Below are 20,171 nucleotides of genomic sequence, written 5' to 3'. Positions count from 1 at the left end.
ATTTGGAGCAGTCAGTAAAACAGTTGAGGATTTATATCCCATAGTAGTGAATCCATATACTTTGTTAACAGTATTAACACCAGAACTAACTTGGTTTACTGTTTCAGATTTGAAGGATGCTTTCTTTTGCCTCCCTCTCCATGATGCCAGCCAAAAGACATTTGCCTTTGAATGGGAAAATCCTAAAACTGGACAAAGAACTCAACTAACCTGGACTGTACTGCCTCATAAATTCCCCCACCATATTTGGCAATCAACTTGCCAAGGGTCTGAAAACCCCACCTGGGAAAGGAAGATTGCTACAATACCTGGAAGACATCCCGCTTGCCACTGAAACAGAAGATACTTGCATGGCTTGGACCGTGAGACTCTTGAATGTTTTAGGACTCCAAGGGTACCAAGTGTCCAAGAAGAAAGCCCAGATAATGCAGAGAGAAGTCATTTACTTGGGCTGTGAGATTAGTGCTGGGCAAAGGACCTTAGGATGAGCCTGGAAGGAGGCTACATGCCAAACACCAAAGGCACAGACTGTAAATGAGCTGAGAACTTCTCTGGGAATGACCGGGTCGTGTCACCTCTGGATCTGTAATTATGGACTGCTTGTTCAGCCCCTGTATGCACTAATCAACACTGAGCAGAAGCATCTCCAATGGGATAAACCAGCTCCACGGGCCTTGGAACTACTGAAAAAGGCCCTAATGTCAGCTCCAGCCCTGGGGCTCCCTGACGTGAGTGACCCTTTCTTTTTGTTTTCTCATGAGAAACAGGGGATCACCCCAGGAATATCAGCACAAGATCTGGGACCACACCGTGGGGCAGTGCCTACATTTCTGAGCAATTGGATGCAACTGCAGAAGGATGGCCAGGGTGCTTGGGTGCGGTAGCAGCCGTGGTGCTGAACATCCAAGAGGCAGGGAAATTCACCTTGGGACAGAAAATGACTGTGCTGGTGTCCCATACAGGGTCTGCAGTATTCAAAGGGAAGGGCGGGCATTGGCTTCCTCCACAGGGATTCCTGAGGTCTCAAGCCATAATGGTAGAACAGGATGATGTGGAGATTGTGGTCACTAACATTGTCAATGCAGCTTCTTTCCTCAGTGGAAACACAGGGGAACAGGACACCAGGACTGCTTGGAAACCATTGAAGCAATGAGCTCAAGCTGCCTGGATCTAAAAGATGCTCCAAAAGAAATCCTGAGATTATGAAAGGCAGTACAGCTCCCAAGGAAAATAGCAATCATGCACATCAGAGCACATCAAAAAGCAAACTCAGAATTAGAAAAAGGAAACAACCTGGCGGACAGAGAGGCAAAAGAAGCTGCAAAGAGAGAGGAAAAGGAGCTTGAATTCCAGATGGAAAAAATTTCTCTTGAGGTTAAGCCAAATTATGACAAAAAGGATCCAAAACTAATCACAGATCTGAAGGGGACAGACAAGAAAGAAGGGTGGGCCTACACTCCAGAAGGAAAGGCAATCCTACCCAGCCATCTGATATGGTCTATAGGAAAGGAAGAGCATAAGAAGAGGCTTTGGGGAACAGAGGCCCAGCATAAGCACTTGGCTCGGGGCATCATAGCTAGAAAGTGACACACTACAGTAAGGCAAGTAACCCAACAGTGTGATCTCTGCCTCCAGACTAATCCCAAAAACACTCCAAAGCCAGAAATGGGTCAGACTCGGAAAGGGAATAGACCTGGCTAACAATGGCAAATTGATGTTTCAGAACTCCCAAGAAATCAGGGTTTTGTTATTTCTTGGTATGAACTGATACCTTCTGAGGATGGCCTGAGGCTTTTCCCACTAGAACTGCGGAGGCTCGAGAGGTGGTCAAAGTATAGATCAAAAAATTGTACCACAATTTGGGGTTCCTGCTGTCATCTTCTCAGACAGAAAACCCCTTTTTTTTCCCCAAATTAAGAGATTAGCAATACTTTGGGTATAAATTGGCAATGACACACCCCATATAGTCCCCAGTCAAGTGGACAAGTGGCAAAGATGAAGCACCTGATCAAGCAGCAAATGGTGAAATGAGGACAGGAGGCCAACCTGCCTTGGCCTCAGTCTCTCCCTTTAGCTCTCTTACACACATGAACTAAGCCAAGGGCAAAGGAAGGACTGAGTCCCTTTGGGATCCTGTATGGGCAACCCTGTGAGGTGCAGAAGGGAACATCATCACAAGGAGAGGAAGAGCCCATAACAGAATATATACTAGCCCTAGGAAACAACTGAACAATATTAAAAAATCATGTCTTGGGAAGCTGGTGTAGGGGACTGCACAGACCAGTACATCATGTGCAACCTGGAGATTGTGTCTGTGTAAAGTCCCCAAGGTGCACTCCATCATTTCTCCTCAGTCCTGGCTCAGCAGGGAGGGCCCAGAGGACTGGAGGTGCCAATGGGAGCCCATCCCCAAGAAGGGCTGCAAGGAGGATGTGGGGAACTGCAGGCCTGTCAGCCTGCCCTGGGTGCCCAGCAAGGGGATGGAACAGATCCCCTTGAGAGCCATCCCAGGGCACCCCCAGGATGGCCCAGGGATCAGAGGCAGCCAGCGGGGATTGCAATATCTGCACTGAGGAGCTGCAGGAGGGGATTGAGTCCAGCATCAGCAAATTTGCAGGGGACACCAAGCTGGGTGTGAGTGTGGATGTGCTGGAGGGTAGGAGGGCTGTGCACAGGGCCCTGCACAGGCTGGATCCAGGGCCCAAATCCAACAGGGTGAGGCTGAACAAGACCAAGGGCTGGGTCCTGCACTTTGGCCACAACAAGCCCTGCAGTGCTGCAGGCTGGGGACAGAGTGGCTGGACAGTGAGCAGGCAGAAAGGGACGTGGGGCAGTGCTGGACAGCAGGCTGGACATGAGGCAGCAGTGTGGGCAGGTGGGCAAGAAGGCCAATGGCTCCTGGCCTGGATCAGGAATGGTGTGGGCAGCAGGAGCAGGGCAGGGATTCTTCCCCTGTGCTGGGCACTGGTGAGGCTGCACCTCGAGTGCTGTGTGCAGTTCTGGGTCCTCAGTTTAGGAAGGGTGTTGAGATGCTTGAGCACGTCCAGGAGAGGGCAACAAGGCTGGTGAGGGGCTTGAAACAAAAACACTGTTAAGAACGGCTGAGGGAGCTGGGGTTGTTTAGCCTGGAGAAAAGGAGACTCAGAGGTGACCTAATTGCTCTCTACAAGTCCCTGAAGCGTAGTTGTAGTCAGGTGGGGTTTGGTCTCTTTGTCCAGACAGCAACTGACAGAATGAGAGGACACAGTCTTATGCTGCACAAAGGAAATACAGGTTTGACATTAGGAAAAGGTTTTTTATGGAATGGTTGATAAAGTACTGGAATAGTCTGCCCGGGGAGGTGGTGGAGTCACCCATCCCCGGATGTGTTTATAAAAGACTGGATGTGTTACTCTGTCGTTACAGTTTTTGGATGGCATAGAAATAATGACATGACTCTTGAGATGATGATGAAATGAGAGCAATCTTTATTCTTCTAAATTCTCTATTTGTAGAGTACTTTGGCACAATTCATATGATTGGTCCTTAGAGTCTACACCCTTTTTGTAAACACTTTTTCCAGTAAACATGTTGGAAAAACAACACCTGCTGATGGTTTTTCACTTCCCAGGATTGTTTTGGTTTCCTCCTTAAGATTTTCCCAGGCCAGAATGAGAAAGTTGCTCACCTGTCTTTTTCACAGACCCTGGCAGAGCCTGAAACCTGAATTCAGTCCAATTGTCAGCATCCATAGCATTCGGTGCCAAGGTTTAGTTAAGATATTAGGGCATGGGTTGGACTCAGTCTTGAAGGTCTCTTCCAACCTAGTCATTCTGTGATTCTGTGAATTGTTAGGGAATACAAGCCTGGCTGAATGCAGAGAAAGAATCTCCAGAGCCTGCAGCCAGAAGTGGAGAGCTGTGTGATGATCATTCCAGCACCACCATGGACATCAGGAAAGTGATCTAGAACATAAAAATGAGGTGACAGGGAGTTTGTTTCTGTGTTCAGTTTAAATGCTTCTACATGTCTTGTACTGGTATAAATCAAGAGTATAATTGTTTCCTGAAAAGCACTAGAACAAGCTGGACCTCTCAGTAGATGACTGAAAGAATCTGAAAAGGAGAAATGCAGGGAATGACTTGGTGAACTTTGTCTGCAAGAAAGGTCATTTTTTCTAAAGCTTCTGATCCATTCCCTCTGCTTTTGTCCTTGCTAACAAGGCCATTTGCATCTCAGATCCCCCATGAAATGAGAACCCTGAGCTGGTGGAACTGCCTGAAGGATGCCCTGTTCCTCTGCAGGGACACTCAGGCTGAAAGAGGAGCATGAGCCCTGCCTTGGGAAGCCTTCTCCGAGCTGGAATTTGTGCTGTGCTGGAGAGGAGGAGGAGGGGGAGAAGGCTGGGCGCTGTGTGGCAGGAGCAGGAGGTTTGGGCTGCAGGACATTCCGCCTGCGCCGCTGCCCCGCAATCGGTGGCCGTGCCCGGGCTCTGGGCCTGGCCCCGCGTGCGCTGAGCTCCCGACACTGCGGGAGCTCCCCGGGCTGGGCTCAGGTTCCACTGGGACTGGGCAGCAGGCTGGGCTCCAGCTGGGGTCAGCAGCAGCTGGAAATACCTCTGGGCATCCCCACTTTCTGCTGCTGCTTGGAAGAAACAATGAAGGAAGTCAGTAAGTTCTGGTTTCTGTTTCTCTTGGTGGATTTTTTCATTTTATCTGACACTCCAGAGGCAATTCCTGTGATGGCCTCTGTCAGTTGATTCCCTTTCCGCAGCACCAGCAATGGAGCTGTGTTTGAGCACTGCAAATGTGGCCTGTGTGGCTTTAACTCTCCCTGACTTTGTGTTCTGTGACTTTTAAGCTTTCAAGATCCGCTAATCATGATGCCTGCAACAAAATACCCCATCAGGAGAGCATGTGGGTAGCACCGATCAAAAGAGGCAATTGTAGTTTGACAGGTAAAATCCAAGTGGCAAGCAGAAGAGAGGCAAGAGCAGGCATGATCTCCAATTCCCAAGGCAAAGGCACCAGCAGCCTCCTGCTGCCACCTCAGGGTGAGTAAAACAGTGCTGAAAACAGCGCTGGAACCCGATCCTTTCTTTCTCTGAAGGCTGGGTCAGGGCAGCACAGCCAGGCCCTGAGGAATCAGGGCTGTTTGTGAGTGATTGTTGCCCTACTCCAGAATTCACCTGGAAAAGGCCCTTGGCAGGCGAGGCAGGAGCAGGCGGGAAGGGGCCGGCGCTGCTGCTGCTCCTGGCCGGGAGCCGCGGCTGGGCCGGGCCGGCGCCCGCTGCGCTGCGGCTGCTGCTGCTGCCAGAGCTGGGCGGGACTCGGGGACAGCGAAGGGACACAGGGGACAGCAAAGGCCTGGGGGCTGCGGGGATGTTGGCGCTGGGGCCAGCGCCAGCACAGAGCCTCAGCTGCAATTAACCCAGAGGGAACCACTGGGGAAAGGCTCCATTTCAGCCTTTCTTTACTCATGGATGTGAAGGGACTGAAATAAAAGGAGAACAAGCAGGGCCTGACCCCTTCTCCTTTGGGAGGAGCCCTGTATTTGGGGCCATGAGGGGCCATGAGGGGCTGTGAGGGGCCATGAAGGGCTGTGTGGGGCCATGAGGGGCTGTGAGGGGTCATGAGGGGCTCTTAGGCACCTTGAAGGGGAAAGGGTCTGTGAGAGGCTGTGGGAGGCCAGGCACCTCATGGAACCAAGGGTCCTTTATGACACTGCAGAAACAATGGATTCCTGTTGACAGTACGGAACCTCATGGAACCAAGGGGCCATTGTGGCACAGCAAGGCCTTGTGGAACAAAAGAGACCATGGTGACACTACGGAACCTCATGGAACTACGAGTCCATTGTTCCACAGCAGGGCCACGGAACCAAGGAGTCCATGGTGACACTACAGAACCTCATGGAATCAAGGTGTCCATGTTACACTACTGAACCTCATGGAACAAAGGTCCATTGTGACACTGTGGAACCAAGGACACTGTTGTTGGCGGTACGAAAGCACATGGAACCCAAAGTGCATTGTGACATTGTGGGGCCTCGTGGAACCATGGAGACCATTATGACCCTTCAGGACCCACTGGAACCAAGGGGCCATTGTGACACTGCAGGGCCTTGTATAACCAAGGGGTCATTGCAGCATGGCAGGGCCTCATGGAGTCAAGGAGGTCATAGTGACACTGTGGGGCTCCATGAGACCATGGGGACATTCTGACTCTGTGGAACCAAGGAGAACATTGTGACACAATGGGGCAATATGGAACCAAGGAGGACATTGTGACACAGTGGGGGAACCCACTGAGGCTACAATGAGACTTCAACCTCTTGTGACAGCAAAGAGCCATTGTGGAACTGCAGGGCCTCGTGGAACCAAGACCATTATGGAACTTTGAGGCCTCGTTGAATCAAGGGGCCCTGCAGGGCCTTGTGGAACCAAGGAGCCATTGTGACACTGCAGGGCCTCATGGGAGCAATGAGACCATTCTGGCATTCTGAGTCCTCATGGAAGGAAGGGGCCATCATGACACTACAGGTCCCCATGAAAGCAAGGGGCCAGTGTGACACAGCCAGGCCTTGTGGAACCAAGGAGTCACTGTGGTTCTGGGGAACTCAATAGAATCAAGGGGTGATTGTGGCACTCATGGAAGCAAGGGGCCATTATTTCATTGTGCAGTCCCATGGGACCAAGGAAACCACTATGACACTGCAATGCCTCATGGAAGAAAGGTGCCATTGTTCCACTGCAGAGGCAAGGAGATCATTGTGATATTGCTGGGCCTTATGGAAACAAAGTTCTGTTAGGATACTACAGGACCTGATGGAACCAAGGGGCAATTGTAACACTGCATGTCCCAAGGATCCAAGGATATGGAACAGGTTTGGTTGGCTTGGCCTCTGGGGGCAGCCTGACTGGTCCAGCTGACCCCTTGACATGTTGAGGGCTGCTTCTCATCTGCCTCTGAAACTCTGGAGTTCTGTACATTCCTTCCTGTAGGAAAGAACTCTTCTCCTCCTCCAGAGGTACATGACCAAAACTGGGATTCTACCTCTGAATTTGAATATATCCAAGGATTGTTCCCATATGAAACCTGCCCTGACAGACAGCTCTGGATGGCCTTGGCCTCTTAGGGGATACCTCTCATCTGCCTTCAAAACACTGGAGGGCTGTGCTTTTCTGTCTATGCAAAAAAGTCTTTCAAGTCCAGGCATCCACGGGCAAAATTTGGAATCTACCTCCAAAATCCCTTCTATCCAAGAACAGCTTCCAGAAAAAAGCTGCCACGACTGTCTATGTTCCCTTGGCTTGCTGAAGGTCAGCTCCCATCTGCCTTTGAAATATTGTGATAGTACTTTCCTTCCTATGGGAAAGAATTGTCCTTGTCCAGAAAAAAATCCCAAAACTGGGATTTGGTCTCCCAAATTCCATCTATCCAAGGATAGCTCCCAGAAAAAAGTTGCCAAGACAAACAGGTCTTCTGGCCTTGACACCCTTGCAGCTACATCTAATCAGCCTTTGAAACACTGGGACTCTGCCCTTTCCTTCCTATGGAGAAGAATTGTCATTCTGGTTCAGGCAACCATGGCTGAAATGGAATTCCATCTCCAAAACTACACAAATATCCAAGGGTGATTTTTAGACAAAAGCTGCAAGCATAGACAGGTCTGGCTTGCCGTGGCCTCTCATTTGCCTTCAGAACACCGGGGTTCTGTGGTTTCCATCCTAAAGAAAAGAACTGTCCTTCTTCTCAAAGCACCCACGGCCTCATGCATGAGATCACTATACAGGGACAAAGGAGCTCTGTGCTCAATGGAGTGGAGTTTGGGGACAAGAGACGAGAGACCTGGGAGTGCTCGAAGGGTGGTTTTAGAGATGGTGGATCCTTTGACATAGTAGAGAACAGCTAGAGAAAGAAAAGATTAATGCCAAGAGCACCTGGGGAAGCCCAGACTAGGAACAAAAAAAAAAGGAATTTCCCTCCCAAAGCAGGGCTGTGGTGCAACACATCCCCCAGCAGGAGTCTGGAGCAGCCCAAGGCTCTGTGTGCCCAGGCAGAGGCAGGCAGGACGCAGAGCTGTCAGCAAAGGAAGGGCCCAGCCAGGTGGGGCAGCCGGGGGATGACGACAGCCTGCAGGGACAGAGGCGCAGGGCATGGACACCGTAGCACAGCCTGGGCTGCACAGGGCACAGGCATGGGCAGCAGCTGAAAGGCCCTGACACAGCCAACTCCTGCAGCCCTTGGGCCATGGCTGCTGGCCCTGGGCCTGAGGCATCAGGAGGGGACAAGTGACCCTTGCAGGCCTGGGGCCTCATTGCCTCCTTGTCCCTGCTCAGCAGCCTGGCAGGGGCCGCCCCATGGTGCTGCCCTTGGCATTGCACATCCCCACATCCCAGTGGCCCGGGAAGAGCCCTGAGCAAGGAGGGAGGGACAGGATCTGCCTTGGCAGGGGCTGGGGCTCAGGCCTTGGCCCTTTGCATTCCTGACACACATCCAGCTTTGGTCAGCATCAGAGACACCTTTGTGTTGTTCGTGCCCACCTGTCATCACTTCCTGCAGTGTTCTGCTCCTACTAGAACTTGGAGGACTTTCTCAGTCTTGTCTCTTAGTGGGACCAATTAAACTTGAAGAAACTTCAGTATTTGAATTCAATTTTGAGTTCTTGAGAAGTTTATTGAACACTCTCTCAGGGACTGAGTCTGATGTAAACAACATCAAATCCCCAAGAGGCTCATTAAAGTCCTCGCACTTTTTCTTTGCTGCTGAGCTGGGCCAGGCTCCTGACACAGGGCAGATTCTGGAAACCAGGAAGGGCTTTAAAAAGACATTTCTCCTGAGGAGATGCTCTTCTCCCAGCCCAGCAGGGCTGAGGGCACTGCCTGCAGGTACCTGAGAGAAGAGAAGCAGACAGAGGCTCCAAGAAACACGAAGGACAATTCTGAGATTGTTCATGGAGAAATCTTCACAACTTTTGAAAATTTTGAACTTCTTCATGGAGAAATGTTCCCCACTTGTGACAGGGTAAGTCTGTGGCTGCAGGGATCTCCTCAAGCTGAGCCAGGACAGCACTGAGGTGACTGTAAGGATGGCTCTGCTGCCCTTGCTGCTTTGGGGGAGGATGTGCTCCAGAGCGGGGCTGCCCTGGGCACCGTCAGAGGGACAGGGCAGGACAGCTCCTGCTGCCAGAGACGGCTGCAGGGGCTGAAGCTGGGGCTGCAGCCAGGGCTGCCCAGGGCTGTGGTGCAGAGCAGGTGCTGCAGCCCTGAGGGCTCTTGGCCAGCCCAGGGCATCTGCCACCTGCCAGGGGCAGCTCTCAGCCTGCCTGGGAGCTCCCCATGGACTGTGGGGAGAAGTTGGAGGTGGAAGGAGCCACCCCGATCAGGGCAGATTCCTGCTGCTGTGGAGATGGTGCTGCATGGCCAGGGCTGCTCTCAGCTTTCTCAGGAAGGAAAGGGAAAGGGGCTGTCGGGGTTGTCTGTGTCACTGACACTCCTGCACTGTCACCCTGGGGATCAGCAGATGTGCCTGAGATCTCCCTCAGAAAGTGCCTCCTCACCCTCCTCTAGCTACAGAAAGCAGCAGCAGCACCTTGGCTTGCAGCATCTCTGTTTGTCTGAGCTGTCCTTAAGGCCCTGGTGCCAGGGAGATGCCCCTGGGCAGTGCCCTGTGCTGGGAGGGGTGTGCAGGGCAGAGCTGAGCCCCCAGGGCTGGGCTGGGCTGTGGGAGCACTGGCAGGGACAAGGCTTGGATGGAGAGAAACAGCTCCCAGTAGGCACAGCTCCTGGAAGCACAGAGGTAGACCAGCCCTTGGAATGTGTCTCTGTCCACCTGCACAGGGAATGAGAGAAGGGTTAAGAGAGACAGAGTTTGGAGCTTTCAGAAACGTCACCTCATTTTTCGAGAAGGAGTTTTAACTGTAATCAATCTGAAATAGAAGGAGGTGAAATGAGCTAAGGACTAATATGTGGGGACCAGCATGTCTGACTGCACTGGGGCACTGGGAGCTCTCTTTTCCTTATGGGCTCCCCAGTGTTCAGTGTGAGAGCAATGCTGAAGATAGGGCAATAACATAGCTGAACAAAACCAAGCTTAAAAAAAAAAAGAGCTTACTGAAGCTCTCCCAAAGGAAGAGAACTAGTTTTGAGGGGAATTCCTAAAAAAAAAAAACAGTTGACTAAAGGAGTTTGGTCTCAGCTTGTCAATGTCTTCTTTCAACAGTCCATGATGCACAGAGTGAGGAAATGTTCAACAGCAGCTCCATCAGCCACTTCCTCCTGCTGCCATTGGCACACACGCGGCAGCTGCAGCTCCTGCACTTCTGCCTCTTCCTGGCCATCTCCCTGGCTGCCCTCCTGGCCAACGGCCTCATCATCAGCGCCGTAGCCTGTGGCCACCTCCTGCACAGCCCCATGTTCTTCTTCCTGCTCAACCTGGCCCTCAGCGACCTGGGCTCCATCCTCACCACTGTGCCCAAAGCCATGCACAATTCCCTCTGGGACACCACGAACATCTCCTATGAAGGATGTGTTGCACAGCTCTTTTTCCTTCTATTTTTCATTTCAGCAGAGTATTATCTCCTCACCATCATGTGCTACGACCGCTACGTGTCCATCTGCAAACCCCTGCACTACAGGACCCTCCTGGGCAGCAGAGCTTGTGCCCACATGGCAGCAGCTGCCTGGGCCAGTGCCTTTCTCACTGCTCTGCTGCACACAGCCAATACATTTTCCCTGCCCCTGTGCCATGGCAATGCCCTAGGCCAGTTCTTCTGTGAAATCCCACACATCCTCAAGCTCTCCTGCTCCAAATCCTACCTCAGGGAAGTAGGACTCATTGTGCTAAGTGCTTTTCTATTTTTTGGTTGTTTTGTGTTCATTGTTTTCTCCTATGTGCAGATCTTCGTGGCTGTTCTGAGGATCCCCTGTGAGCAGGGATGGCACAAAGCCTTTTCCACCTGCCTCCCTCACCTGGCCGTGGTCTCCCTTTTCCTCAGCACTGCAGCCTTTGCCTGTCTGAAGCCCCCCTCTGTCTCCTCCCCATCCCTGGATCTGTCCCTGTCAGTTCTGTACTCGGTGGTGCCTCCAGCCCTGAACCCCCTCATCTACAGCCTGAGGAACCAGGAGCTCAAGGCTGCAGTGTGGACACTGATCACTGGACGATTTCAGAAACACAAAACTTCTGGCTCATTTCTGCAAATTACTTGTAATAAAAGACATCTATGACAGCCCTCTGTGGTTTGGTTTTCAGGTTTTTTCCTTTGTTTTAGTTTTCATTCATGTTCACAAACCAAAGCTATTATTTATGCCTTTTCTTATCTTCGTATTCTGCAAACTTTCTCTCATCCTAGACTGTGTCAATGAGGAGCTGTGCTCTCAGAAGCTTTAAATAAAAGGATCTCCCAGCAGAGTTTTCACTGGATAATCCCTCTTGTGTTCCCTTCTCTGTGGCTGCAGCAGCAATGTCTGTGTGCAGAGCTGGGGCAGATCAGTGCTGGCACAGCAGCTGTGCCCAGCAGCAGCAGCACTTGGTGTTGCCAGTGCTGCTGCCGTGGCCCTGCCCCGCTGCCCTCCTGGCCCTGCTGTTGCTGTAGGGCCTGAGTGCTCTCGGGGCCGGGCACAGGGCTGGGGGTGGCAGTGCCGGGGCTGCAGCAGGGACAGGCCATGGGCACTGCTGGGGCAGCGCTGACGCCTCAGGCCAGGGCCTGGGGGCTGCAGGCTCCTTGCCCAGGCTCTCTCCACAACACGGCCAGGCCAATGCTCAGCACAGAAAAGCCCCGTCAGCAGCCCCAGGGTGGCCGTGGGCAGGCTGGGGGCAAACAGCATCACACCATGGGAACATCCCTTGGGGAGCAGGATCATCCTCCAAGTGCTTCAGGAATTGTCTGCAGGCTCCTGCAGGGCCTCCTGCTGCTCCCTTGCCAGAGGCACCATAGGCCAGGGGGGCACATCTGCCCTGCTGTGTCTGCCTGTGGGGCTCCCTGCTCTGGGCAATGAGGAGGGGCTGCAGAGGCTCTGCAGGACTGACAGGATGGGCTTTGGGGCTGTGAGGAGAAGCTGAGGGACCTGGGCTGCTGCACCTTCTCAAGAGGAGGCCCAGGGCTCATCCTGCAACTGCTGCAAGGGTGGTTTCAGAGAATCACAGAATCAGCCAGGTTGGAAAAGACCTTGGAGATCATCAAGTCCAACCTGTGCCCTGACACCACCTTGTCTCCCCTGAGCCTCCTCTTCTCCAGGATAAACAACCCCAGCTCCCTCAGCCACTCCTCACAGCACTTGTGTTCCACACCCCTCACCAGCCTTGTTGCCCTTCTCTGGACACGCTCCAGCCCCTCCATGTCCTTCCTAAATTGGGGGCCCAGAACTGGACACAGCACTCGAGGTGCAGCCTCAGCAGTGCCCAGCACAGGGGAAGAATCCCTGCCCTGCTCCTGCTGCCCACACCATTCCTGATCCAGGCCAGGAGCCATTGGCCTTCTTGCCCACCTGCCCACACTGCTGCCTCATGTCCAGCCTGCTGTCCAGCACTGCCCCACGTCCCTTTCTGCCTGCCCACTGTCCAGCCACTCTGTCCCCAGCCTGGAGCACTGCAGGGCTTGTTGTGGCCAAAGTGCAGGACTCAGCACTTGGACTTATTAAACTTCATCCTGTTGGACTCTGCCCATCCATCCAATCATTCCAGGTCTCCCTGCAGAGCCGTCCTATCTTCCAACAAATGGACACACAGTCCAAGCTTAGTGTCAGCTTCAAATTTAATAATGAAAGACTTAATCCCCTCACCCATGTTGTCAATAAAAATATTGAACAGAAGTGACCCCAGCACAGACCCCTGAGGAACACCACTGGTGCCTGGCCACCAGCTGGATGCAGAACCTTCACCACCACTCTCTGGGCCTGGCCATGCAGCCAGTTCCTAACCCAGCACAGAGTGCTCCTGTCCAAGCTGTGGGCTGCCAGCTTTTCCAGGAGTGTGCTGAGGGAGACGGTGTCAAAGGCCTTGCTGAAATCCAGGTACACAACATCCACAGCCTTCCCTGCAGCCACCAGGTGGGTCACCTTGTCATAAAAGAAGACCCAGGTGGTCAAACACAACCTTCTGCTCTTAAACCCATCCTGGCTGGGCCTGATACCCTGGCCATCCTGTAGGTGCTGTGTGATGACACCCAGGATAAACTGCTGCAGTGCCCTACTGGGTACTGAGGTCAGGCTGACTTGAGTTGTGGGATAAGGATTTAACAATTCAAACTCTAAAGCTGCTATGTTTTATTTCCAGCTGGAACACACAGGGGATTTTCCACCATACCTGCGTACATGGTTGAGACAGGTTTAAGGGTTAAATACACTTAGATCCCACAAAACCACCCCTCCCTGCTCGCCCATTCCCTGCCCACTCTCCACCTCCTTGCACTTCATATTATAATTAGTCTCTGGTGCCACACCTCCTGGGAGTGGCTGGCTGGAGTCTTCTGATGAAGTAAGAGGTCTTCCTCAGTTGTTCACTGTTTGACCTCTGTCTCTGGGCAGAGGTGCACTAATGATTTGGCTAATTGCAAGGTCAGTTTGTCCTGGCCAAAACCAGGAGCCTGATTCTTAGTGGTTTCTTTAGCCACAGGTTCTGCTTTATCAGGTTTTCACAATACCTAAGTCTTGCTTTACTGAGTTTTCACAATATACACAACATACATCTTATCTCATCTCTATGGCCTTTACCTATCAACTAAATCCTCGTGTTCCGTTACAAGTTGTGTTTCTGATTTTACATGGTTGCTAAATAAGCTGTAAATTTCTGCTGCCCCTCCATCTGCTTAAGCACAGTAAATGCTTCTAAGATTCTGAATTTTAGATAAGTTTGCCATATCAAACTGGCCTATAATTACCAGGATCCTCCTTTCTACCCTTCTCGTGTAGGGGTCACACAACACATTGGCCAACCTCCAGTCCTCTGGAAGCTCACCAGTGAGCCAGGACTGTTGGTCAGTGATGGAGAGCGGCTTCACAAGCTCATCTGCCAGCTCCCTCATCACCCTGGGCTGGATCCCATCTGGGCCCATGGATTATGAACATCCAAGGGGCTCAGCAGTTCTCTGACTGCCTCCTCCTGGATAACAGGGGCACCATTCTGCTCCCTGACACCATCTACCAGCCCAGGAGGGAGCTGTCCTGAGGACAAGCCGTCTTCCCACTAAAGACTGAGCCAAAGAAGGCATTAAGCACTTCTGCCTTCTCCTCATCTGCAGTTCCTAAGTTCCCTCCCACATCCAGTAGAGAACAAAGGTTGGTCTTACCCTTCCTTTTTGCTGTTAATATATTTGTAAAAACATTTTTATTATCCTTTACAAAAGTTGCCAAAATGACTTCAAACTGAGCTTTGGCCTCTCTGATTTCTTTTGCTACGTGCCCTTGCAACCCCCTTAAATGCTTCCTGAGAGACCTGACCCTCCTTCCTAAAATGATACATCCTCTTTTTATTCCTTACTTCCTTCAAAATCCCCTTGCCCATCCAGGCTGGACATTTGCCTTGTCAGCTCATCTTTCAGCACACAGGGACAGTCTGTTCCTCTGCACTCAAGATCTCTGCCTTGAAGCACACCCACCTTTCCTGGACTCCTCTGTTTTTAAGGGCTGCTTCCCAAGGAACTCTCTGAAGAAATCTCCTAAATAGGCCAAAGTCTGCTCTCCAGAAGTCCAAAGTAAAAATCTTATTGATGTTCCTCCTGATTTCACAGAATATTGAGAACTCTGTAACTTCATGATCCCTGTGCTTTAAGCAGCCTCCAACCACCACATCTCCCACCAGCCCTTCTCTGTTTGCAAACAACAGGTCAAACATAGTCCCTCCCCTGGTGGCCTCACTCATCAGCTGTCACAAAAAGTTGTCCTCCATCCACTCCAAAACCTTCCTGGACTGCCTCTTTTCTGCTGTATTAAGTTCCCAGCAGATGTCTGCTAGGTTAAAGTCACCTACAAGAGCAAGGGCTGGTGATCCTGAAACATTCTCCAGCTGCTTCTAGAAGAAGTTGTTCACCTCTTCTCCCTGCTTGGGTGGACGATGACAGACTCCCAGTAGGGACCCCTGGTAGTCTTTCCTGTTTTCTTAGGGTAGAACAGGAACAATGAAAACCTTACCAATGGCACAACTCCCCAGCCCACAAGGGGAAAGGAAAGAAAATGTTGTCAAATTCTCAAAACCTTTCTCCTGCTTTGCTGCAAGACTACTGCAGCACAAATGGTGTGGGAAGTCAAGAGAAGCGGCATTGGTGGGATATCTTTTGACAGAAGCTGCAACTCGTTCTCCAGGAAAGGTTACATGAAAGAGCAGACAGGACTGTGGAGAAGATTCTGGAAAAGCTGAAACAGCTTTTAGGAAATGAAATGAAAGTGGAAAGAAACAATCCAAGATGTTTTTCTCTGTTTATTTATGTGCTCCCCTTTTCCATCTTAAACTCTTCTCCATTTCATTATTCCAAGTGGATCTCACCTCTAAGATCCATGACTAGTCAAGTTTTAGACACTGTAAAATACCATGGTCTACATCCTGTTTGCCTTTCCCTGTTTTTCTTGGAAAGCAATGCTGGAGACACAAGTGCAGTGCTTGGGTCAGGTACAAATTCTGCATTCAGGGAATGTGCTGTGACAGTGTCTGACCCTCAGCAGGGCCAATGCACAGCAGCAGCCAAGGGGATTCCTCTGTCACTGTGCAGGAGTCAAGACTCTGGGTCTTGGCTGAACACGGCCAAGTTCCCGTGTTTGGACAGGCTCAGGGGTTGCCCTGGGGAGCGCTGGGCTCAGCGCGAGGCCAAGGGGGCAACGGAAAAAACTGACACGGAAGCAAACGGCCCTGGGGCTTCAGTTGCAGCAGCAGCAGCGGCAGCAGCAGCAGCAGCAGCAGCAGCAGCAGCAGCAGCAAAGAAAAAAGCGGCTTTGCCGACCAACCCGTGCTTCCCCTCTCCCTCTCCCACAGTCCTGAAACCTCTTCCAGTCTCCCTTTCTCGGTGTCCCCTCCTTTCCCAGTCTCTCTCTTCCCTTCCAGGCTGGGCCATGCCCCCGACCCGCCCTCAGCCCCAAGCGGGGCTGCCCCGTCCCTGCCCCCGGGCATCTCACCGTGGTCTCGCCTTCGCCCAGCTCTGGCCGTCATGGCTGGGGCGCTGCTTGGCGGGCATCAGTGCCTGGGGCTGGGGTGGCATCGCCGGCCTTTGGCTGCGCCTGTGCCGAGCCTGGCCCCGACCCCGGCCCCAGCCCCGGCCCCTGCTCCGGCCTCGGCCCCTGCCCTGGACCCGGCCCCGGCCCCGACCCTGGCCCCAGCCCCGGCCCCGGCTCCGGCCCCAGCCCCGGCCCCGGCCCCGGCCCCGGCCCCGGCCCCGGCCCCGGCCCTGGCCCCAGTCCCGGCCCCGGCTCTGGCCCCTACCCCCACTCCTCCCAGGGCCCGCAGGGGACAAAGGCACTGCGGTCACTCCCGCCGCCTCCGCTGCGGCTTCCCCGGCCCGAGCTCCTCCGCTCGGCAGCGCGGCTGCCGGCCCTGAGCCGCCGCTGTCCCATTGCCAGGAGCGAACCCCTGGGGATGCCCAGCCCAGGCCGCTCGAGGCACCCTCAGGGGCCGTTCCTGGCCCCGGGCCGAGCGCTGACAGCCGCGTCTCGCCGGCAGGGAAGGCGCAGCAGCCCCTCCAGGAGCAGAACCGCCTGGGTTCGCTGCTGGGCCGCGGCGGCTTCGGCAGCGTCTGGGCGGCCACACGGATCTCAGACCGTGCCCCGGTGAGTGGCGGGGCCGGTGGCCAGTGGACGAGGAAGGAGCAGATGAGGAGGAGGAGGGCGGAGGAGAAGGAGGCTGGGGCTGGGCAGGGCAGGCAGTGAGCTCAGCCTGCTGCTCCCCTTGCCTTGCAGGTGGCCATCAAAAGGGTGCCACGGAACCGCATCCAGCACTGGGGCAAACTGGTGAGTGCGCGGGGCCAGCAGGAGAAGCTGGGCCATGCTGGGCGGGGATGAGCTGAGGCCTGGCAGGGTGGAAGCTGCCAGAACACCTGCAGGGAGAGCGGGTGTGAGGCCAGCGAAGGGCGCAGAGCATCCCGGGCTGGCTGAGGGGTCCCCGACCCCTGGCACGGCCTCAGCCCCACTGACGGCATCGTGCTCCTCCCACAGCCCAACGGCACCAGCGCACCCCTGGAGATCGTGCTGCTGCACAAGGTCTCCACTGGCTTCCCTGGTGTCGTCCAGCTGCTGGAGTGGCTGGAGCTCCCCAATGACATCATTATCATCATGGAGCGCCCGGAGCGGTGTCAGGACCTCCAGCACTTCATTTGGGCACGGGGGTTCCTGAGCGAGGAGGTGGCACGGGAGCTGTTCCACCAGGTGCTGGAGGCCGTGCGGCACTGCACCAGCTGCGGGGTCCTGCACCGCGACATCAAACCAGAGAACATCCTGGTTGACCTGGGCACCGGGCAGGCCAAACTGATTGATTTTGGCTGTGGCACCTACCTGCAGGACACAGCCTACACACGCTTTGCAGGTGAGCCCTTGCCGGGGTGTTGTCCTTGTTCTAGACATCTCCTGGCCCAACATGTCACAGCACAGCCTGGGTGTGGCACTGGAGATTCTCCCTTTCCCTGACAGTCATGGCACTAAGTCTTCCACCCAGTTGCCTTTGAGCAGGTGTGGGTTCTAGCAGCTTCCAGCCCTGCTGGCAGCCTTTGCCAGCAACTCTGCCCAGGACTGGGGCTGGGGCTGGGTCAGCCACCCTGACAGAAACACCCGTGGCTGTGGGTAGCAGAGAGTGGGGGAGCCAGAACCTGTGCACCAGCCAGTTTGGTATGCAGGTGAGAAAGGGCTGGGACTGCTGTGCTAGCCCTGTTTGCTTTGGGTTCATAATGTTTTTGGGGCAATGCAGACAGGGAGGAAGAAGGCATGGTTTTATCCAGCCCTGAGTGGGGTTTTCCTTGTCATGGTTGGGTCTTGCCAGGGCTTCCCCTGCCCTCTTCCAACACCAGTGGCTTCTTTTCCAACCCCTAAGTTTGCACACAAGTCCCAGGTGCTGGCCAGAGGGCAGCAGGTCACACCACGTGCCTCTGGGGCAGCCCCTGCATGCCCAAGGATGCTGGGGCCAGGCTCTGGGAGCAGCAGCATCCCCCTGATGAAATCCATCTGTATTCCATAGGAACACCATCATACAGCCCCCCGGAATGGAACAACTATGGCTGGTACTATGGACAGCCAGCTACCGTCTGGTCCCTGGGCATCCTGCTGCACCAGATGGTCTGTGGGGAGCTCCCTTTCAGGAGGGGCCACAGGATCAGCTGGGACCATCAGCTCTCGCTGCCACCACGGCTCTCTCAAGGTGGATCCTCATCTCTGGGCATGGGGGGAATACCAGTGCTGGGAGACAGCAGCGGGCTCGTGAGCATCCTGCTCTGGCAGCTGCTAAGGAGGTGGCACATGTCCTGCTGTCCTGCTCTCCTCCAAAACAGGGAATTCCTGGGAAGTTTAGGCCCAGCTCTGAGCAAATGCAGCATGGCCTGGGCATGGGAACAGTGGGGCAAAGCGGACAGGAGCCTTCTCCAACTGACCGGCGGTTTCTGGTTTCTCCCTGCAGAGTGTCAAGATCTCATCAGGTGGTGTTTATCCATTCATGATGTGGACAGGCCTTCAGTAGAAGACCTGTTCTGTCATCCTTGGATGCAGGATATTCATCTGCCATAGAAGAAGGGACAGAGCCACAGGCACACTTTGATGCAGGGCCCTGGTAAGTTCCAGCTCCACACATGTCTTGGCAATCCGAAGCAAAGAAACCCAGACGTTTTTGTCCTGCCTGTGTCACTGCACAGGGCTCATCAGATGGGAACACACAGCCCCTGTGCTGGAGCTGAGCTGCTCTGCCCAGCACTGCTGGCTTCCATTCCAGGTGGTTTGGCTTGTCCTGGGTCACTGCCAGCTGGGGCCCTGGGTAGAACACTGACAGCCTGGTCTCATCCCAGGGAAGGAGAAGGAGCCCCTGGAGAAGCTGTACCAGGTGGGGCTGCTGCTGCTGGAGACAGCCAGGACGACATCAAGGATGACAACCTCTTCCTTGACCAGGCCACCACAAAGCTGAAGCTGATGGACTTCGATTCTGGCACCTTCTTCAAAGCCAGGCTCCACAGAGAATTTGCAGATGAGTGCACACACAGGGAGATGCTCCCAGATTTGGGAATGGCACAGCCTGTCTGGGAAACAAAGGTTTCTCTTTGCTGGGGTGGATGCATATGATTCTCCAGTGGGCTACCAAGCTGCTTTTTGTCAGGGCTGGGGCCATGGGCTGGGGTGGGTATGAAATGGGAGTGGGGTCCTGGCCCTGCCAACAGCCCCCAGTATCCACTGTGCCTTTTCCCTCATTTTCCCTTTTTGTCTGTATTATGTTTTTGTTAATTTGCTGTTTGTTTTTCTAAAGGAAGTGTTCTAGGTGGTGTCCAGTCTGGATGGGGAAGTGCTTGGGACCAGCTGTGCCGTGGATGGGCCGTGCCCTTGGAGAAGGCTGAGGACATCGTTTGGGAGCAGCTTTTCTTCCAGCGGCGGATGGCGTCAGGTGGGTCCCGTCTTCTTGGCCTGGGTGGGATCAGAGCTTTTGGGAGATGGCAGCCAGCACAGGAGCATCCTGCTGTGGGCAGCTGCTGAGGAGGTGGATGTGCCACGGCTGGCTGCAGGCTGGGCACATGTCCTGCCCTCCTGCTCTGCTGCCGAGGGCAGCAATGATGGGCAGCTCTGGGCACCGCTCTGGGCACGGCCAGCATGGCCTGGGCACGGCGGGCACTGGAACAAGGGGGACAGGAGCCTTCATCTGACGGGTGGGTTCTGGTTTCTCTCCTTGCAGCCAGGCTCTGTGGGTGCTGAGGCTGCTCTGGGCTCTGCCAGGGCTCTGCTGCAACTCAGCCCCGGGCCAGAATCAGCCAAGGAAGAAATGGTGTGACCTGCAGCAGAGACTTGCTTGAGCATTTTGGCAATGCAGCTCAAGTTTGCAGAGTGTACATTTCTGAGGGAAAACATCACACCCTCCAAAAATAAACTTGTTCAATAACTTCGTAAATGCAATCAATCTGGGATGCCCCCAGATGACATTTATCAGCTTGCCAAAGCTTTAGCTCAGCCATTCTCTGAACATTTCTCTCTCCCACCAGCTATTGACTCTCACAACTGCTCCCTCCTTTCCCCCAGGGAGTTCCCAGCCCAT

General features: G+C 53.8%; 2 protein-coding genes across 2 annotated transcripts; both read left to right on the top strand.

The window, feature by feature from the left end:
- The first annotated feature begins 10,223 nt into the window (after positions 1–10,223).
- LOC134562343 (olfactory receptor 14A16-like) lies at positions 10,224–11,206 on the top strand. The gene has a single exon (XM_063419720.1). It carries the CDS (start codon positions 10,226–10,228, stop codon positions 11,204–11,206), a length of 981 nt encoding a protein of 326 aa, XP_063275790.1. The 5' UTR covers positions 10,224–10,225.
- Positions 11,207–15,029: 3,823 nt separating this feature from the next.
- LOC134562342 (serine/threonine-protein kinase pim-1-like) lies at positions 15,030–17,816 on the top strand. Its single transcript, XM_063419719.1, has 6 exons — positions 15,030–15,043; positions 16,011–16,132; positions 16,401–16,729; positions 16,859–16,909; positions 17,114–17,480; positions 17,788–17,816. Exons 1-6 carry the CDS (start codon positions 15,030–15,032, stop codon positions 17,814–17,816), a joined length of 912 nt encoding a protein of 303 aa, XP_063275789.1.
- The last annotated feature ends 2,355 nt before the right edge of the window (positions 17,817–20,171 follow it).

Source organism: Prinia subflava, chromosome 27 (assembly GCF_021018805.1).
Source record: "Prinia subflava isolate CZ2003 ecotype Zambia chromosome 27, Cam_Psub_1.2, whole genome shotgun sequence".
NCBI lineage: Eukaryota > Metazoa > Chordata > Aves > Passeriformes > Cisticolidae > Prinia > Prinia subflava.
The sequence above is the reverse complement of the archived record's forward strand: the minus strand, read 5'-3'. Positions and strand labels throughout refer to the sequence as shown.